Source organism: Elephas maximus, chromosome 26 (genome assembly GCF_024166365.1).
Source record: "Elephas maximus indicus isolate mEleMax1 chromosome 26, mEleMax1 primary haplotype, whole genome shotgun sequence".
Taxonomy (NCBI): domain Eukaryota; kingdom Metazoa; phylum Chordata; class Mammalia; order Proboscidea; family Elephantidae; genus Elephas; species Elephas maximus.
The window spans coordinates 41399393-41419701 of NC_064844.1; the positions used below are offsets into that span (position 1 = coordinate 41399393).

General features: G+C 38.4%; 1 protein-coding gene across 1 annotated transcript in view; it reads right to left on the reverse strand.

Annotated features, from left to right (window-relative positions):
- IL20RB (interleukin 20 receptor subunit beta) overlaps positions 1–14773 on the reverse strand; it is a 58971-nt gene extending 44198 nt beyond the window's left edge. Inside the window, exon 1 of the mRNA XM_049870489.1 lies at positions 14235–14773. Coding sequence (XP_049726446.1) covers positions 14235–14307 — 73 coding nt within the window. The 5' untranslated portion in view covers positions 14308–14773. The remainder of the gene's footprint in view (positions 1–14234) is intronic.
- Between the last annotated feature and the right edge of the window lie 5536 nt (positions 14774–20309).

The window sequence follows — 20309 nt, forward strand, 5'->3', positions numbered from 1 at the left end:
ACGTCTTTTTATTACTGTAAGCAGTGCTGCAATGAACATGGGTGTGCATATATCTGTTCATGTAAAGGCTCTTACTTGTCTAGGATATATTCCAAGGAGTTGGATTACTGGATCGCATGGTACTTCTATTTCTAGCTTTTTAAGAAAGCACCAAATTGATTTCCAAAGTGGTTGTACCATTTTACATTCCCACTAGCAGTGTATAAGTGTTCATCTCTCCACAACCTCTCCACCATTTATTATTTGGTGTTTTTTGGGTTAATGCCAGCCTTGTTGGAGTGAGTTGGAATCTCACTGTAGTTTTGAATTGCATTTCTCTAATGGCTAATGATTGTGAACATTTCCTCATGTATCTCTTATCTGCCTGAATGTCTTCTTTGATGAAGTGTCTGTTCACACCCTTTGCCAATTTTTTAATTGGGTTATTTCTCTTTTTGTTGTTGACTTCTTGCAGTATCATGTAGATTTTAGAGATCAGACGCTGATCGGGAATGTCATAGCTAAAAATTTTTGTCAGTCTGTAGGTAATCTTTTTACTCTTTTGGTTAAGCCTTTGGATGAGCATAGATGTTTGATTTTTAGGAGCTCCCAGTTATCTAGTTTCTCTTCTGATGTTTGTGCATTGTTAGTACTGTTTTGTATACTGTTTATGCCATGTATTAGGGCTCCTATCATTGTCACTATTTTTTCTTCCATGATCTTTATTATCATTTTAGATTGTATATTTAGGTCTTTGATCCATTTTCAGTTAGTTTTTGTGCATGGTGTGAGGTATGGGTCTTGTTTCATTTTTTTTTTCAGGTGGATATCCAATTATGCCAGCACCATTTGTTAGAGAGACTGTCTTTTCCCCCATTTAATGGAGTTTGGGCCTTTGTCAAATATCAGCTGCTCATATGTGGATGGATTTATTTCTGGATTTTCAATTCTGTTCCATTGGTCTATGTAACTGTTGTACCAGTACCAGAATGTCTTGACTACTGTGGCAGTATAATATGTTCTAAAATCAGGTAGTGTGAGGCCTCCCAGTTTGTTCTTCTTTTTCAGTAATGCTTTACTTATTGGGGCCTCTTTCCCTTCCATGTGAAGTTGGTGATTTGTTTCTCCATCTCATTTAAAAATGCCCTTGGAATTTGGATTGGAATTCCATTGTAACCATAGATCGCTTTTGGTAGAACAGACATTTTTACAATGTTGAGTCTTCCCACCCATGAGCAAGGTATGTTTTGACACTTATGTAGGTTTCTTTTGGTTTCTTGCGGTAGCGTCTTTAGGTTTCTTTCTATAGGTCTTTTGCATCTGTGGTGAGATTTATTCCTAAGTATTTTATATTCTCGGGGGCTACCGTAAACGTTATTGATTTGGTGATTTTGTCTTCATCGTTCTCTTTGTTGGTGTAGAGGAATCCAACTGATTTTAGTATGTTTATCTTGTACCCTAATACTTTGCTGAACTCTTCTATTAGTTTCAGTAGTTTTCCTGAGGATTCTTTAGGGTTTTCTGTGTATAAGATCATGTCATCTGCAAATAGAGATACTTTTACTTCTTCCTTACCAATCTGGATGACCTTTATTTCTTTATCTAGCCTAATAGCTCTGGCTAGGACCTCCAGCACAATGTTGAATAAGAGTGGTGAAAAAGGGCACCCTTGTCTGGTTCCCATTCTCAAGGGCAATGCTTTCAGACTCTCTCCATTTAGGGTGATGTTGGCTGTTGCCTTTTTATAAATGCCCTTTATTATTTTGAGGAATTTTCCTCCTATTCCTATTTTGCTGAGAGTTTTTTTTGTCATGAATGGTGTTGAACTTTGTAAAATCCTTTTGTGCATCCATTGATAAGATCATGTGGTCCTTTTGTTTTATTTATGTGATGGGTTACATTGATTGTTTTTCTAATGTTGACCCATCCCTGCACACCTGGTTGAATCCAGGTTGGTCATGGTGAATTTTTTTTTTTTATGTTGTTGAATTCTATTGGCTAGAATTTTGTTGAGAATTTTACATCTAAGTTCGTGAAGGATAATAATATAGGTCTGTAATTTTCTTTTTTTGTGGTGTCTTTTTTTTTTTTTTTTACCTGGTTTTGGTATCAGGGTTATGCTGGCTTTGTAGAATGAGTTTGTGAGTATTCCATCCTTTTCTATGCTCTGAAATACCTTTAGTAGTAGTGGTGTTAACTCCTCTCTAAAAGTTTGGTAGAACTCTCCAGTGAAGCCATTCAGGCCAGGGCTTTTTTTGTTGTTGTTGGGAGTTTTTTAATTGCCTTTTCTATCTCTTCTTTTGGTTTGGGTTTATTTAGTTGTTCTACTCTGTTTGTGTTTAATTTAGGTAGGTAGTGTGTTCTTAGGAATTCATCTATTTCTTCTAGGTTTTCAAATTTGTTAGAGTATAATTTTTCTCAGTAATCTGATATGATTCTTTTAATTTCAGTTGGGTCTGTTGTAATATCACCCATCTCATTTCTTTTTCAGGTTATTTGCTTCCTCTCCTGTTTTTCTTTTGTCAGTTTGGCCAATGGTTTATCAATTTTGTTAATTTTTTCAAAGAACCAGCTTTTGGTCTTGTTAAATCTTTCAATTATTTTTCTGTTCTCTATGTCATTTAATTCTGCTCTAATTTTTATTATTTGCTTTCTTCTGGAGCATGAGGGATTCTTTTGTTGCTCTGTCTCTGTTCAAGTTGTAAGGATAATTCTTTGACTTTGACCCTTCCTTCTATTTGTATGTGTGCATTTATTGCTATAAATTTTCCTCTGAGCACTGCTTTCACCGTGTCCCAAAGGTTCTGATAGGAAGTGTTTTCATTCTCATTGGACACTATGAATTTCTTTATCCCATCCTTAATTTCTTCTACAACCCAGTCATTTTTGAGCAGGGTGTTTTTCAGTTTCCAAGTATTTGATTTCTTTTCCCTGATTTTTCTGTTATTGATTTCTACTTCTATGGCTTTGTGGTCAGAGAAGATGCTTTGTAATATTCCGATGTTTTGGATTCTGTTAGGCTTGCTTTATGATCTAATATGTGGTCTATTCTAGAGAATGTTCCATGTGCACTAAAAGGAAAGTATACTTGGCTGCTGTTGGGTGGAGTGTTCTGTATATGTCTACGAGGTCAAGTTGGTTGATCGTGGCATTTAGATCTTCCGTGTCTTTATTGAGCGTCTTTCTGGATGTCCTGTCCTTCACCGAAAGTGGTGTGCTGAAGTCTCCTACTATTATTGCGGAGCTCTCTATCTCACTTTTCAGTGCTGTTAGAGTTTGTTTTATGTATCTTGAAGCCCTGTCATTGGGTGCGTAAATATTTAGAATGGTTATATCCTTCTGGTATTTTGTCCCTTTAATCATTTTATAGTGTCTTTCCTTATTCTTTGTGTTGGATATAACTTTAAAGTCTATCTTGGCAGAAATTAATATTGCCACTTCTCCTCTTTTTTGAGTGTTGTTTGCTTGACATATTTTTTCCCCCATTCTTTGACTTTTTGTTTGTTTGTGTCTGTAAGTCTAAGGTATGTCTCTTGGAGGCAGCATATAGATGGATCGTGTTTTTTTTTAATCCATTCTGCCACTCTCTGTCTCTTTATTGGTGCATTTAGTCCATTTACATTCAGCGTAATTATGGATAAGTATGTGTTTAATGCTGTCATTTTGTTGTCTTTTTTTGTGTTGTTGACAGTTTCTTTTTTCCACTTAATTTTTTGTGCTGACTAGTTTATCTTTATATATTGTCTTTTCCTCTTAGCTGTTGTTGATTTTATTTTTGCTCAGTCTTTATGTTTTTCTTGTATTTTATTTTGATGTGTAGGATTGTTAGTCTTTGTGCTTACCTTAATATTTACCCCTATTTTTCTGAGTTTATACCTTACTTTTATTTCTTTATGTCACTTTGACTTCATCTCTGTATGAAAGATATATGACTACATTAAAAAAAAAACAAAAACATTTTTTTAGTCCCTTTTTATTGATTTGATGTTGTCATCTTTTATGTAATGCCATCACTGTTTCTCTTTTTTGAGCATTTTTTTTATCTTGATTTGTTTTTGTGAGTTCCTTATCTGGGTTGACATCTGGTTGTTCTGTCCTGAGTTGTAGTCTTGGGTTGATATCGGATATTATTAATTTTCTAACCAGAGAACTCCGTTTAGTATTTCTTGTAGTTTTGGTTTGGTTTTTACAAATTCAGTAAACCTCTGTTTATCCGGAAATGTCCTACTTTCACCTTCATATTTGAGAGACAGTTTTGCTGGATATATAATTCTTGGCTGGCAATTTTTTTCCTTCAGTCCTCTGTATATGTCATCCCATTGCCTTCTTGCCTGCATGGCTTCTGCTGAGTTGACTGAGCTTATTCTTATTGACTCTCCTTTGTAGGTGACTTTTCGTTTAGCCCTAGCCACTCTTAAAATTCTCTCTTTATCTTTGGTTTTGGTATGTTTGATGATAATATGCCTTGGTATCTTTCTTTTGAGATCTACGTTATATGGGGTTTGATGGGCATCCTGAATAGATATCTTCTCATCTTTCATGATATCAGGGAAGTTTTCTAATGACAAATCTTCAACAATTCTCCCTATATTTTCTGTTATCCCTCCCTGTTCTGGTACTCCAGTCACTCATAGGTTATTTCTCTTGATAGAGTCCCACATGATTCTTACGGTTTCTTCATTTTTTTTTTTAATTCTTTTATCTGATTTTTCTTCAAATATATTGGTGCCAAGTGTTTTACCTTCAATCTCAGTAATTCTGCCCTCTATTTCCTCAATTCTGCTCCTCTGACTTTCTATTGAGTTGTCTAATTCTGTGATTTTATTGTTAATCTTCTGAATTTTTTATTACGGTCTCTCTATGGACTCTTGCAGCCTATAAATTTTTCATTATGTTCTTGAATAACCTTTTCAATTTCTTCAGCTGCTTTATCTTTGTGTTCCTTAGACTGTTTTGCATTTTGCCTGATCTCGTTTCTGGTCTCTTAAACAGTTCTGTGTACTAATCTTTTTTATTCTATATCTGGTAATTCCAGGAAGACATCTTCATACAGAAGATTCCTTGATTCTTTGTTATGAGAGCTTGTTGAAGCAATCGTGGTCTGCTTCTTTATGTGATTTGATATTGTTTTCTCAAAGCCATCTATAAGTTATTTATTAGTTTATTTTGTTTGCTTACTGTATCCTAGCTTTTTGCTTTGTTTTGTTTTGATATGCCCAAATAGGCTGCTTGAGTGAGCTATCTTGATCATTTGTGCCTTTGAAGCTCTAACAGCCTGTTACCAGATGCCTAGAGGTTTTACCAGGTATATGAGTCTAGGAGTTCATTCACTTTTATTGTATGGATTCAGCTCAGGTGTCCCAGTAGTTGGCCACCAAGTGTGTGGTATAGGCTCTGTCCTACAGTCTTAGAGGGGCAAGGGTGATCATTGTAGGCACAGGTATCTGGTTGCAGCAGGGGGTCACTCTCTGAATAAGGCAGGGGGCTGACAATAGTCCCCCAATTTTTGTGAGGAAAGTGTGTCCCTGTTCCCTAGAGTGCACAAGTGGTGTGTTCTGCAGCCTGACCATGGGCACCCAATGCTTTTGGTTTAGGGACTGGGAGGCACCACTTAACCCTGGAACCCTGTTGCAGGTGGCTAGGTGATGTGGGTGGAGCCACCAGTCCTCAGGCCCCTGATGTGGGTAGGTGAAGACCCTGTTTAATAGGCAAAGCGGTGTCAAACATCAAAAACCCACCTGTCCACCGCACAGCCGAAATGGTAGTATTCAGACCTCAAGCACATACACTGTTGCAGTCTGCCAACAAGCGCTTATTCTCCTGAAATGGGCCCACACTGGTCTATGCAGTGGTGAAAGGTATTCAACGTCCACAGACCATTTGTGCCTGGACAGAAGCCACTTCTGTCCTGAGTTCCCCAGCTTAGTTCAGCTGGCAGATTATCTTTTCCCCAAACTGTTAACTTATTCCTTCTCTAAGGCTGGGAAAATGGCTCAGGGCATGCAGCAGGACCTATCTCAGGCCCTGGGAAATCAACAGCCACTGAAGCCAGCTTGGGGGCTGGGGGCATGGTAAAATAAATGCAAGTACTTAGCTTTTGCCGAGTGCACTGTTCTTCTCTGGTTCTGGAGGTGTGAGTAGACTGTGCAGCTCACTGTCTCTCCCTGAGGAAACCACATCCCAAATGCTACCACCAGCCCCTCTGTGGGCACTCCAGGGGATAGTGCCTGAGGGTTCCCACTGAGTCAGATCTGGCAACTCCTCACCACTTCTGAACCATCTCTCCTTCTCCCTGCCACTCAGTCCAATTTCCTAACTTTGCCTTTGATGTTCAGGGATCCTAGTTTGTCACATATATAATCATTTCACTTGGTTTTTTTTTTGGGGGGGGAGTCTTTATTGTAAGAAGGATCACCAGAAGCATCCAACTACTCTGCCATCTTGGCTCAGCCTCCCCGGACACACTTTTAGCTCCGTAATGAAGTCACTCCTGAGGTTCACCCTTCAGCCAAAGATTGGACAGGCCCAGAAAAAAAAAGTGACTAAGTGGGCACACCAGCCCAGGGCAAAGACTAGAAGGCAGGAGGGGACAGAAAAGCTGGTAATAGGGAACCCAAGGTCAAGAAGGGAGAGTGTTGACATGTTGTGGGGTTGGTAACCAATGTCACAAAACAATACGTGTACTAATTGTTTAAGAAGAAGTTAGCTTGTTCTGTAAACCTTCATCGAGTACAATAATTAAAAAGAAAGAAAGATGAGAAGAACCTACCTTCTTAATTAAAAAAAAATGAGATCAGAGAATCAGTTTGGGAGGTGGAAGTCAAGTGGAACACAACTGTCACTTTTTAATGGAATTATGAGGATAAAAACCAGACTGAAAGGATCAAAGATAAACCTGGTTAAAAGAAATATGGAAATGGCAGTGTTGACTGATGTCAGAGAAAGTAGAACAAGAAAAGAAAAGACATGGGCATTAACTGTTATTACTCTATGTATTCTTCAGTGCAGGCTTAGATATAGACACATGAATAAAAGAAATATGACAGTTTTAAAAAATTTTACAGCCTTGGAAACCCTATGGGGTAGTTCTGCCCTGTCCTATAGGGTCACTATGAGTAGGAATTGATTCGATGGCAGCGGGTTTGCTTTGGTTTGGTATGAGGTAAATGTACAAATGCAAAAATAAAAAATATAGTGAGGGGAAAAGGAAAGCAAGCTGGAAGTATTTACAGGAAAGACATATGGGTCACAGTGAAAACCAAAATGAAACCAAACTGATTGTCATGGAGTTGATTCCGACTAATAGCAACCCCATAGGATAGAGTAGAACCTCTGCATAAGGTTTCCAAGGCTGTAGTCCTTATGGAAGCAGATTGCTACATCTTTCTCCTATGAAACCACTGGCCGTTTCCAACCACCAACCCTTCAGTTAGCAGCTGAGTACTTAAACCACTGTGCCGCCAAGGCTCCTTATGGGCACATGGACCAAAAAAAAAAAAAAAAAGCCAAACCCGTTGCCTTCAAGTCAATTCTGACTCATAGCGATCCTATGGGACACAGTAGAACTGCCCTGTAGGGTTTCCATGGAGTGGCTGGTGGATTCAAACTACTGACTTTTTGGTTAGCAGCTGCACCACCAGAACTCTGGCCACAGTGAGGAGGGTACAAAATCTGGAAGAATTATTTCCTCAGCCATACTGGTCGAGGGTTCTCACCAGAGCTAGAGAGAGATACTGGAATCCGCTGTATAATTTTTGGTTCCTTGTGAGGATTTATTCTTTTGTTACCACAGAGAATCATACTATCATTTTCATTCTAGGAGCCAACTCATGTACCTCAATAAGGCCCATGGGATAGAGCTAGTGATGGTTAAGATTGTGTGTCAACTGGGCTGGGCCATGATTCTCGGTGTTCATATGTGATCGCTCCCATGATGGGATCTTCTGTGAGTAGTCAATCAGTTGAAAGGGAATTTCCTTGGGGGTACAGCCTGCATCAGAATATAAGCATTTTGGCTTTTTGCCCTCTTTGGATCCTGTGGCTGCCTCCTGTTCATCTGACCTCCGGTTCTTGGGACTTGAGCTATCAGTTTATCTGCCATTCTTGGAATTCCTTGACCTTCATAGCCTGTGAGTAGATCACTGCTCTCCGATCTGCCGATCTTGGGTTCACCAGCCCCTGAAGCTATGTGAATCAGGAGAAGCCTTGCAGTCTTACCAATCTTGGGATTGGTCGATCTCCACAACCTGTGAGCAAGAGCCCTGCTCTCTGACCTACCAATCTTGGGCCCATCAGCCCCTGCGGCTACGTGAATTGAGAGAAGCCTCTATCTTGATCAACGGACTTGGGGCATTCTAGCCTCTATAATCGTGAGAGCCATTTCTTTGATATAAATCTCTCTTTATATGTATATTTATATGCTTTACAGGTTTTGCTTCTTTAGAAAGCCCAGCTTAAGACAGAACTCGTCCAATGGTGCTTCCAGCTGAGACTTGAGCTGGATTACGTGCCCTGACTATTAAGATTCTGATGCTTAGTGTGGGCAAAACTAGCTAAGCAATACCTTTTCCAGAGGACTGAACTGACAACCCTGATCTCTCTCTCAAGGTGTATTAGTTTTCTATTGCTGCTGTAACAAACTATCACAAATTTAGCAGCTTAAAACAGCATAAATTTATTCTCTTACAGTTCTGTAGGTCAGAAGTCTGACATGGATCTCACTGGCCTGGAATGAAGGTGTTAGCAGGGCTGTGTACCTACTCGAGGCTCTGATAATCTGTTTCTTTTCCATTTCCACCTTCTAGAGGCCACCAACCTTCCTTGCTCATAGCCATCTTCCTCCATCTTCAAAGGCAGCAATGGCTTCTAGAGTTCTTTCATACTTCGAATTTCTCCTGCTGCTTCTTCCGTCATTCCATTTCTCTTTCTCTCTCAAATGCAGCCAGGAAATATTCTCAGCTTTTAAGAACTTATGTGATAATCTAAGATAATTGCCCCATCTCAATGTCCCCCGACATCAATCACATATGCAAAGTGCCTTCCACCACGTAATGTAACATATTCATAGGTTCCAGGGATTAGGGGGTAGACATCTTTAATCCAAAAAACCCATTGCCATTGTGTCGATTCTGACTTATAGCAACCCTACAGGACAGAGTAGAACTGCCCCATAGGGTTTCCAAGGAGTGACTGGTGAATTCGAACTGCTAACCTTTTGGTTAGCAACTGAGCTCTTAACCACTGCACTACCAGGGCTCCAATCTTCAGGGGGCCATTATTTTGCCTACCACATGGGGTTCGCACTACAGGGGATATTTGTTGAACTTAACTATTCTTTCCAGGCTTTCTCTATAGCTGCTTCCCCCACAAGGTCAACTGTCACCACCCCTCATTTGGGTTCTCCCCCATCTTTGCCTCGACAGCCCTTACGGCAAATAGATCCGATAAGGCATTACCATCTTCTTTCTTACCTTTACTTTGTCCCTCCTCCCTCTTTCTGGTCTGATTTAATGTCTCAGTTTCTTCTGCAGAGAAGTACAAAGAGCACAGGCTCTGGAGTCAGGCAAACCAGAGTCAAACCCCAATTCCATCACACTAGCTGTGTGTACTTTGGGCAAATACTTAACCTCTCTAAGGCTCTGTTTTCTAGTGTGTAAAATGGGAATAATATCACCTAAGCTGCAGGACTGATGTGAGACATCAAGAGAACATTTTGTTAACCTAGAGTACAGTATGTACTCAGAAATGGCAGTTGTGATTGTTCTTGTTATATTATTATTATTATCAGTACTGGGAATCAGTTTCCTGAATCACACACTGATTGAAAGGGACAGGGCAAAGCAAATGATTTCTATAAAAGAGAGCAACACCTCTACCCATTTTTCCAGGACTATAGATGGAATTAAAAACTCCTAAGGTAACCCTGGTAGCTTAGTGGTTAAGGTAGGCAGTTTGAATTACACCAGGTGCTCCTTGGAAACTCTGTGGGGCAGTTCTACTCTGTCCTATAGGGTCACTATGAGTTGGAATCGACTAGAGGCAATGTTTTTTTTTTAATGGGTTATAGATTAATAGAAGTCCACTTAGGATTTGCAGGATTTTATTACAGGCACCTACACAATTAAGAGGAAATAGTCAAAATTGCATTTATCTACTGGCACTACCATCTGTTTAAGTTACCAACAGATAATAATAGCTAACACTTGGAGGAGCACATTGAAGTCTTCAAAGTGGTTTTGTTTACATCATCTCATTTAAACACCCACAGCCCTCAGAAAGGCTATTATGACCATTTCACGGATGAAGAAACTGAAGTTATATGACTTAGTCACTGAGCTAGTAAGTGATAAAGCCCAAACTCACACATAGGTCCTTCTGGCTCCAAAATCCTTGTGGTTTTTACTAAGTCACACTGGTTTTTTGTTTTGTTTTCTTTGCAAGATGCCAGAAGGGCACATTCACCTCCTGGTCTGTTTGGAATAGGAGTTTTCAGGAAAAAGCTTAAAAGTCTGGTCTGCCTAATTGAAGAAAATGTCAGGCTAAAAAATGCTGGCCTTTTTCCTTCTCATTCAGCCTCCCCATCTTTTCCCATTGGCTGAGTGGAGGAATCTTTCTGTGGTGACTTGTTTGCCTCACCAACTAATCAAACAACTAACTAATCAACCAACCAGCATGCTTAGCCAGAGTACATGGGGCCAACCATCTGGTCAGAGGTCTGAGAAGTGTCTTGTCATGGATTAAATTGTGTCCCCCAAAAATATCTGTCAACTTGGCTAGGTTATGATTCCCAGTATTGTATGATTGTCTACCATGATTGTCATCTGATGTGATTTCTCTATGTGTTGTAAATCCTATCACTATAATGTACTGAGATGGATTGGTAACAGTTATATTGATGAGATCTACAGCTTTAGATAGTGTCTTGAGCCAATCTCCTTTGAGATATGGGGGAAAGAGTCGAGCAGAGAGACAGGAGAGCTCTTATACCACCAACAAAGCAGTGCCAGGAACACAGCACATTCTTGGTGCCTGCACAGAGAAGCTCCTAGGCCCGGGCAGGGGGCGGGGGGGTGGAGATTGATGCCATAGACCTTCCTCCAGAGCTGACAGAGAAAAAGCCTTTCTACAGAGCTGATGCCCTAAATTTGGACTTGTAGCCTACTAGACTGTGAGAGAATAAATTTCTCTTTGTTAAAGCCATCCACTTGTGGTATTTCTAGTATAGCAGCACTAGATGATCAAGACAGGTCTGTAAGAGAAGAGACCCACTTGGAATGGTGATGGAGGATGGGCTTGTGACGGGGAAGGAAACTGAGAATGGGACATCCAGTGGGAAATTACCACAAAGGCCAAGAGAGGAAATGCAGGTGAAACATGCCAACTGTGAAGATAGCTGTTCCCTGCAGTTGATTTTTTTTTTTTTCCAAGAAGTAGTAAGAAGCTTCTTAGTTCAGTCAAATACATGAGACCAAATGGGCCGCTCCTGTCCGGAGGCAGGATAAGGGTGAAGGCACAAGTCTTGTGTTAACAACAATTTTAGGAAACTCGACAATAGTTTGGACAAAAGAATATCTAAATAGTTTTTTAAATTCTAAATTTGGGGTCTGAATTTGGGAGACAGAATTAAGAATAGTTGCTAGAGGGGACAAAATATGTTCTTAAGGATATAAAGACAAGAAATATTTACAGCAACTCTTATAAAATACAAAGTATTAAACAAATGATATTAGGAAATTAATTTTTTTAAAGTAAGGAATATTTTAGACAGGCGTGTCAAAAAAAGCATCAAGAGTTTACAGGATAATTTGATGACAAAAAGGAAGCTCTACTAATCTAAGTATGAAAAAAATATAGTCATTTTACATAAAATGACCAAGCTTTTAACTTCTTGTACTTTTAGAAACCCTGGTGGCATAGTGGTTAAGTGCTACGGCTGCTAACCAAGAGGTCGGCAGTTCGAATCTGCCAGGCGCTTCTTGGAAACTCTATCGGGCAGTTCTACTCTGTCCTATAGGGTCACTAGGAGTTGGAATTGACTCGACAGCAGTGGGTTTGGTTTGGTTTTTGGTTTCTTTTACTTACTATATGTTCATGTAACAATGTTCAGCATAGGATTTATTAATATTTTTTTACATGTATGTATTTAGGCATATACAGAGATATAAATTTGCAAATAATTCATATATATTTAAAGCTTATTTGTATATTTCTTTCAAATGTAATTAACTCATCAGCATATCAAATTAAACAATGCGTATATCATATTAAATTTACCATCTGCATAAACTGCAATACCTTTCTTAATGAGCAGAAAATTATAACCTTTATTTTTATATCTATTTGTATTTTCTCTAATTATTGTGCTTCATATAATTAACTATTTATGTTAATTATCATCTTTAACCAAAGTAGCCAAATTTTCTTTTCTCTAGACAAAAAGAAAACCAGATAATAGAAAAGCAAGAACTGTATAGCTTTTTTTTGCTATGAATACTTATTTTAATAATTTCAACGAGAAAAAAATGAATAGATAAGTAATATACAAATAAAAAAGTAAGTAGTAAGAAGTAGAGTTGAATAAACATAGGGTGGGGTCTGGGCAATGAGAAAGAAACAGCACAATTTGGACATCATGGGATAGGAATTTAGAGTCGTGAAGTTTTTTTGATTGTTTTTTTATCGTATTTAAGATAAAGGTTTACAGAGCAAACTAATTTCTCATAAAACAATTAACACACATATTGTTTTGTGACATTGGTTGCCAACCCCACGACATGTCAACACTCTCCCCTTCTCAACCTTGGGTTTCCCCATTACTAGCTTTCCTGTCCCCTCCTGCCTTCTCGTCCTTACCCCTGGGCTGGTGTGCCCCTTTAGTCTCGTTTTGTTTTATTGGCCTGTCTAATCTTTGGCTGAAGGGTGAACCTCAGGGTGACCTATAAGGGTGTCTGGCGGCCATACTCTCGGGGTTTCTCCAGTCTCTGTCAGACCAGTAAGTCTGGTCTTTTTTTCTTTTTTGTGAGTTAGAATTTTGTTCTACATTTTTCTCCAGCTCTGTCCAGGACCCTCGATTATGATCCCTGTCACAGCAGTCAGTGGTGGTAGCCAGGCACCATCTAGTTGTGTTGGACACAGTGTGGTGGAGGCTGTGGCAGTTATGGTTCATTAGTACTTTGGACTAATCTTTCCCTTGTGTCTTTGGTTTTCTTCATTCTGCCTTGTTCCAGATGGGGTGAGACCAGTGGAGTATCTTAGATGGTCACTCACAAGCTTTTAAGACCCGAGACACTACTCACCAAAGTAGAATGTAGAATATTTTCTTTATAAACTATATTATGCCAATTGTGCTAGACGTTCCCCAAGACCACAGTCCCCTGCGAAGTTTTTTGATCTAGGAAGGGGCACCATAAATTTGAAGTTGAAGCCAGTTTCAAGCATTTGCAATTGCCTCAGCACTAATATGTTGCCTGACTTAAACTAATTAGAATAATTAGTTCTCAGTATTTTTTTTTTTTTTAAAGGCAGAAAGCTGCCATGAGACCTGAGACTCCCATGAATGCCTGCACTCTGGAGTATTAAAATTAGAAATTTCTCTTAAACTTGATTTGACATAAAGAAACATCAAAGGCTAAAGAGCTGTGATTTTGGAATCATAAAATAGGCAGGTACAAGCAGCCTGGAGTGGAGTAAAGACAATTATGTAACTTCACCTACTGGGAAAGTGCCCCGAACTGATTATTTTAAAATGCTAGGGAAGGCCTGACTGCTACATTTTCTTCAGACCAGGAGAGGAGAGGAATCCAATTTTTACAAATTTTGTACCCAATATTAAGCCTGCAAATTATACCTTTATAAAAAAAAAATTTTTTTTTTAATGTGTATTTTGTTATAGTTTTTAATCATTTCATTTTAACCTGTCCTGCTTACAGTTAACATCTCCAAGGCACATACAGGAAGACCAAGATACCTACATTTCACCAGATAATGAGATAAATAACAAAATGCATGGAGCTGTGCTAACCTTTGAATATTCATTTTGATGCCTTACCTTTCTAGGTTTCAAAACAGAATACAGTCTTTTTCTTTTCTTTTGGAGGTAGGAATGGGGGTTTAGGAGCTGAGGAACACTTTTTTTAAAAAAACAGACTCACATGTTCTATACATATATTTCAACCCTAAACCCTAGGAAAGTATTTTCAGCTTTTTAACCTGTATTTGAATCCCGGGCTATTGGCTATCTTCTAATTTATCCTTACCTGTGAACAAAGACGGAATCAAGGCGTACAGAAACCATATGATGAGACTTGTTGAGATTTCTTCTAGAATCATCCTGAGGGTCTGTTTATGATGGACTCAGCTTGGCCCAGAACATTGTTTCCTGCTGGGATGAGGCATCCTGTCCATCCCAGCCATCCTTGCCTCAGAACACCAATATTGGGGCTGACCTGAGTCATAGTGGAGCCTGAATTGTTCCAGAAAGAGCAGCCAGCCCAAACAGCCCAGAAGGGGCGGGCAGTACAGCACTCTTCTCTGGACAAGCCCAGATGTTGCATCAGTGGGAGTGGCCTAACAGAGTTCCAGAGAAAAGGTAACTCAGGGAGCCTGAAAATCTGCCTGGGGGAGACACCCAGACCTCAGGCCCTGGGTGGAGGGAAGGATCCTGGATGCCCACAGAGATCCTGCTTGGCAGGGAGCAGGCAGGATTATCTTCCCAAGCCCTCGTGCTAGCTCTCCTCTTCCAAATCTTTCTCATACAAGTTCATTCAGGATGGCTACTGATTAACTCACTTTGATAATAGATAATCACTTCAGAAAAAAGTAGAGATATTAAAAAAAAAATTAATAGCTTTTAAGAAGTTGGGAAATGAGGAAGAATACATAGTTTTTCTTGAATTTGCAAGAAGAAAATCTGAAAGGAGATATAATAACAAGATTGGTTACCTCAAGGCAGAGGGAGTGTGAATTGGTAAGGTGGAGCAAAGGAATAAGAACAAGACTTTTCACTGAATATCTCAATTACTGAACCATGTAGATGTATTATTGAAAATTAACACCAATTAAAAAAAAATTAGAAAACCTTATGATAGAGTTTTGACCCTTGAAATGTTAGCTTTTTAAGGGTTCTAGATACTCAACATGTGTAAATGCAAGAGTGGAAATGTCATGGGATTTAGAGTGCAGAGTATTTTTTTCTGATTTTTTTTTAAATAGTGCTTTAGATGATTTTTTTTTTAGATGAAGGTTTAGAAAACAAATTAGTTTGTCATTAAACAATTAATACACATATTCTTTTGTGACATTAGTTGCAAACTCCACATCACGTCAACACTTTCCCCTTCTCAACCTTGGGTTCCCCATTTCCATTTGTCCAGCTTTTTTGTCCCCTCTTGAATTCTCATCCTTGCCCCTGGGCTGGCGTGCCTATTTAGTATTATTGTTTGTTTTATGGGCCTGTCTATTCTTTGGCTGAAGGGTGAACCTCAGGATTGATCTCAGTACTGAGTTAAAAGGGTGTCCGGTGGCCATACTCTCAGGGTTTCTCCAGTCTCTGACAGAGCAGTAAGTCTGTTTTCTTTTTGTTTTTTTTTTAGTTAGAATTTTGTTCTACATTTTTCTTCAGCTCTGTCCAGGACCGTATATAGTGATCACTATCAAAGCAGTCCGCAGTGGTAGCTGGGTACCATCTAGTTGTGCTGGATGGACTCAGTCTGGCGGAGGCTGCAGTAGTTGTGGTCCATTAGTCCTTTGGACTAATCTTTCCCTTCTGTCTTTGATTTTCTTCATTCTCCCTTGCTCCAGATGGGTGAGACCAGTGGAGTATCTTAGATGGCCACTCACAAGCTTTAAAGACTCCAGATGCTACTCACCAAAGTAGGATGTAGAACATTTTCTTTATAAACTATGTTATGCCAATTAAGCTAGATGTCCCCTGAGACCTCTGTCCCCAGCCCTCAGCCCAGTAATTTGGTCTCTCAGGGAGTTTAGATGTATATGAAGTTTCCATGTCCTTGCCTTAGTTCAAGTTGTGCTGATCTCTCCAGGGTTGTGTACTGTTTTACCCTTTACCAAAGTTACCACTTATCTATTGTCTATTTAGTGTTTTTCCCTCCCCAGTCCTCTCCTCCCTTGTAACCATCAGAGATTGTTTCTTTTTGTGTGAAAACCTTTTCAAAAGTCTTTATAATATGGTCTCAGATAATATTTATCCTTCTGTGATTGACTTATTTCATTCAGCGTAATGCCCTTCAAATTCATCTATGTTGTTAGATGTTTCACAGATTCATCATTGTTTATCATTGCATAGTATTCCGTTGTGTGTATGTTCCATAGTTGGTTTATCCATTCATCTGTTGGGCACTTAGGTCTTTTCCATCTTTTTGTTGTTGTGAATAATGCTGCGATTAATATGGGTGTGCATATCTCTATTCGTGTGACAGCTCTTATTTCTCTAGGATATATTCCTAGGGGTGGGGTTGCTGGATCGTATAATATTACTATTTTAGCTTTTAAGGAAGCACCATATCATTTTCCAAAATCGTTCTACCAATTTGCATTCCCACCAGTAGCACAAGTTCCAAACTCCTCGCAACCTCTCCAACATTTTCTATTTTCTGTTTTTTTGATTCATGCCAGTAATGTCGGGGTAAGATGGTATCTCATTGTAGTTTGATTTGCATCGCTCTAACGGCTAGTGATCACGAGCATTTCTTCATGTGTCTGTTAGGTGCCTGAATGTCTTCTTTGGTGAACTCTCTGTTCATATCCTTTGCCCATTTTTAATTGGATTACTCATCTTTTTGTTGTAGAGGTATTGGATTTTCCTACAGATTTTAGAGATTAGACCTTTGTTGGATTTGTCATAGCCAAAAATTTTTTCCCAGTCTGTAGGCTCTCTTTTTACTCTTTTGGTGAAGACTTTTGATGAGCATAAGTGTTTAATTTTTAGAAGATTCCAGTTATCTAGCTTATCTTCTGATGTTTATGTATTGTTAATTATGGTTTGAATCTTGTTCATCTTGTTCATGCCATAAGTTGGAATCAACTTGAAGGCAACGAGTTTTTTATTAGGGCCTCTAGCGTTAACCCTATTTTTACTTCTATGATCTTTATAGCTTTTGGTTTTATATTTTCATCTTTGATCCATTTTGAATTAGTTTTGTGTATAGTGTGAGGTTGCTATGAGTTGGAATCGACTCGACAGCACTGGGCTTGGTTTGGTGTTTTTATAGTGTGAGGTATGGGCCCTGTTTCATTTTTTTGCAGATGAACTTCCAGTTTTGCCAGCACCATTGGTTAGAGACTATCTTTACCCCATTTGATGGACTTTGGGCCTTTGTCAAAGATCAGGTGACTATAGGTGAATGGATTTACACCTGGGTTCTCAATTTTGTTCCATTTGTCAATGTGTCTGTCGTTGAACCAGTACCAGGCTGTTTTAACTATCATAGCTGTATAGTAGGTTCCGAGGTCAGGTAGTGCGAGTCCTCCTACTTTCTTCTTACTTATCCAGGGCTTCTTCCCTCCATATAAAGTTAAAGATTAGCTTTTCCATCTCTTTAAAGGATGCTGTTGGTGTCTGTATTGGGACTGCATTGTATTCATAGATTGCTTCGGGTAGAATTGACATTTTCACAATGTAGAGTCTACCTATCCATTAGTATAGTATGTTTTTCCATTTATATAAGTCTCTTTTGGTTTCTTGCAGTACTGTTTTGTAGTTTTCTTTGTACAGGTCTTCTACTTCCGTGGTTAGATTTATTCCTAAGTATTTTATTTTTTAAGGGCTATTATAAATGGCATTTCTTTCCTGATTTCCTTTTTGTAGTTCTCTTTATTGGCGTATAGGAATCCAACTGATTTTTGTATGTTTATTTTGTATCCTGCTATTCTGCTGAATCTATTAATTCCAGTAGTTTTCTCGTGGAGTACTTTGGATTTTCTCTGTATAGGATCTTATCATCTGCAAATAGGGACAGTTTTACTTCTTCATTATCATTTCAATGCCCTTTATTTCTTTTTCTTGCCTTATTGCTCTAGCTAGGACTTCCAGCACAATGTTAAATAGGAGTGGTGATAAAAGGCATCCTTGTCTTGTTCCTGTTCTCAAGGGGAATGTTTTCAGCCTCTTTCCATTAAGAATGATGTTGGCCGTTGTTGGTTTTGTATAGCTGCCCTTTATTATGCTGAGAAATTTCCCTTCTATACCTATTTGAGTTTTTTTTTTTTTTTAATCAGGAATGTGCATTGGACTTTGTAGAATCCCTTTTATATGTCAATGGAAATGATCATGTGATTCTTTGCTTTTATTTATGTGGTGGATTACGTTGACTGATTTTTCTAATGCTGAACCGTCCTTACATACCTGGTACGAATCCTACTTGGTCATGGTGTATTATTTTTTTGATACGATCCTGAATTCTATTGCCAAGAATTGTGTTGAGAATTTTTGCATCTATATTCGTGAAAGATATTGGTCTGTAATTTTCTTTTATTGTGGTGTGTTTGTCTGGTTTTAGTATCAGGGTTATGATGGCTTCATAGAATGAATTTGGAAGTGTCCTTTCTTTTTCTATGTTCTGAAATAGTTTGAGTAGTACTGGTGTAAGCTCTTCTCTGAATTTTTGGTAGAATTCTTCAGTGAAGCCATCTGGGCCAGAGCTTTTGTTGTTGTTGTTGGGAGTTTTTTTAATTACCTTTTCAATCTCTTCTTCTCTTATGGGTCTATTCAGATTTTCAACATCATTTTGTGTTAGTTTGGATAAGTAGTGTGTTTCTAAAATTTGCCCGTTTCTTCTGAGTTTTCAAATTTGTTGAAGTATAGTTTTTCATAATAGTGTTATGATCCTTTTTATTTTAGTTGGATCTGTTTTAATGCCCCCCATTTCATTTCTTATTGTGGTTATTTGCTTCCTCTCCTGTTTTTCTTTTGTCATTTTGCCCAGTGGTTTGTTGATTTTGTTGATCCTTTCAAAGAACGAACTTTTGGTTTTGATGATTCTTTCTACTGTTTTTCTAAACTCTATTTCCTTTATTTCTTCTCTGATCTTTAGTATTCCTTTTCTTCTGGTGGCTGTGGGCTTCTTTTGCTGTTCTATTTGTTTGAGTTGTGCAGCCAATGTGTTGATTTTTTCTCTTCTTTTTTGATGTATGCATCTGTTGCTATAAATTGACCTCTGAGCACTGCCTTGGCTGTGTCCCAAAGGTTTTGGTATGATGTATTTTCATTCTTGTTTGATTCTAGGAATTTTTTTTTTATTTCATCTTTGATTTCTTCTATTACCCAGTGATTTTTAAGCAGGATGTTATTCAGTTTCCATGTAATTGATTTTTTTCCTTGCTCTTCTTGGTGTTAATTTCTACTTTGAAGGCATTGTGTTCAGAAAAGATACTTTGTATTATCTCAAGGTTTTGGATTTTGTTCTGGGTTGCTTTGTGGCCAAAGATGTGGTCTATTCTGGAGAATGTTCCACGTGCATTGGAAAAGAATGTGTACTTTGTGGCTGTTGTTTGGAGTGTTCTATATATGTCTATGAGTTCAAGTTGGCTGATTGCGTCCTTTAGCTCTTCTGTATCTTGTTGAGTTTCTTTCTTGATCTTCTGTCTTTAACGAGAATGATGTGTTGAAGTCTCCTACTATTATTGTGGAACTGTCGATTTCTCTTTTCAGTGCTGTTAGAGTTTGTTTTATGTATTTCGGAACCCTGTCATGGGGTGCATAGATATTTATTATGGTTATGTCTTCATGATGGCCTGTCCCTTTAATCATTATGTAGTGCCCTTCTTTGTCTTTACGGTGGATTTTATTTTAAAGTCTATTTTATCTGAGATTAGTATTGCCACTCCTGCTTTTTCTTGGTAGTTATTTGCTTGATTTTTTTTTCCATCCTTTGATTTTTAATAAATTTACATCTTTGTTTCTAAGGTGTGTCTCTTGTAGACAGCATATTGATGACTCTTGTTTTTTATCCATTCTGTCACTGTCTGTTTATGGGTACATTTAAGCCATTTACATTCAGCATAATTATCAATAGGTGTGAGTTTACTGCTGTCATTTTGTGGTGCTGATGTTTTCCTTGTTGCTCCTGTTTTTGTGGATTCTTTTTTATTTCTTTTGTCTTTGTAGATTTTTTGTTTACTGAGACTTTGTTTTTCTTCTTTATTTTGATGAGTAGGTTTTTTAACTTTCTTTGTGGTTACCTTGAAATTTACCCTTATCTTCCTAGGTCTGAACAAGTCTATTATTACTTGGTGTCTTAGTCATCTAGTGCTGCTATAACAGAAATACCACAAGTAGGTGGCTTTAACAAAGAAAAATTTATTTTCTCACAGTC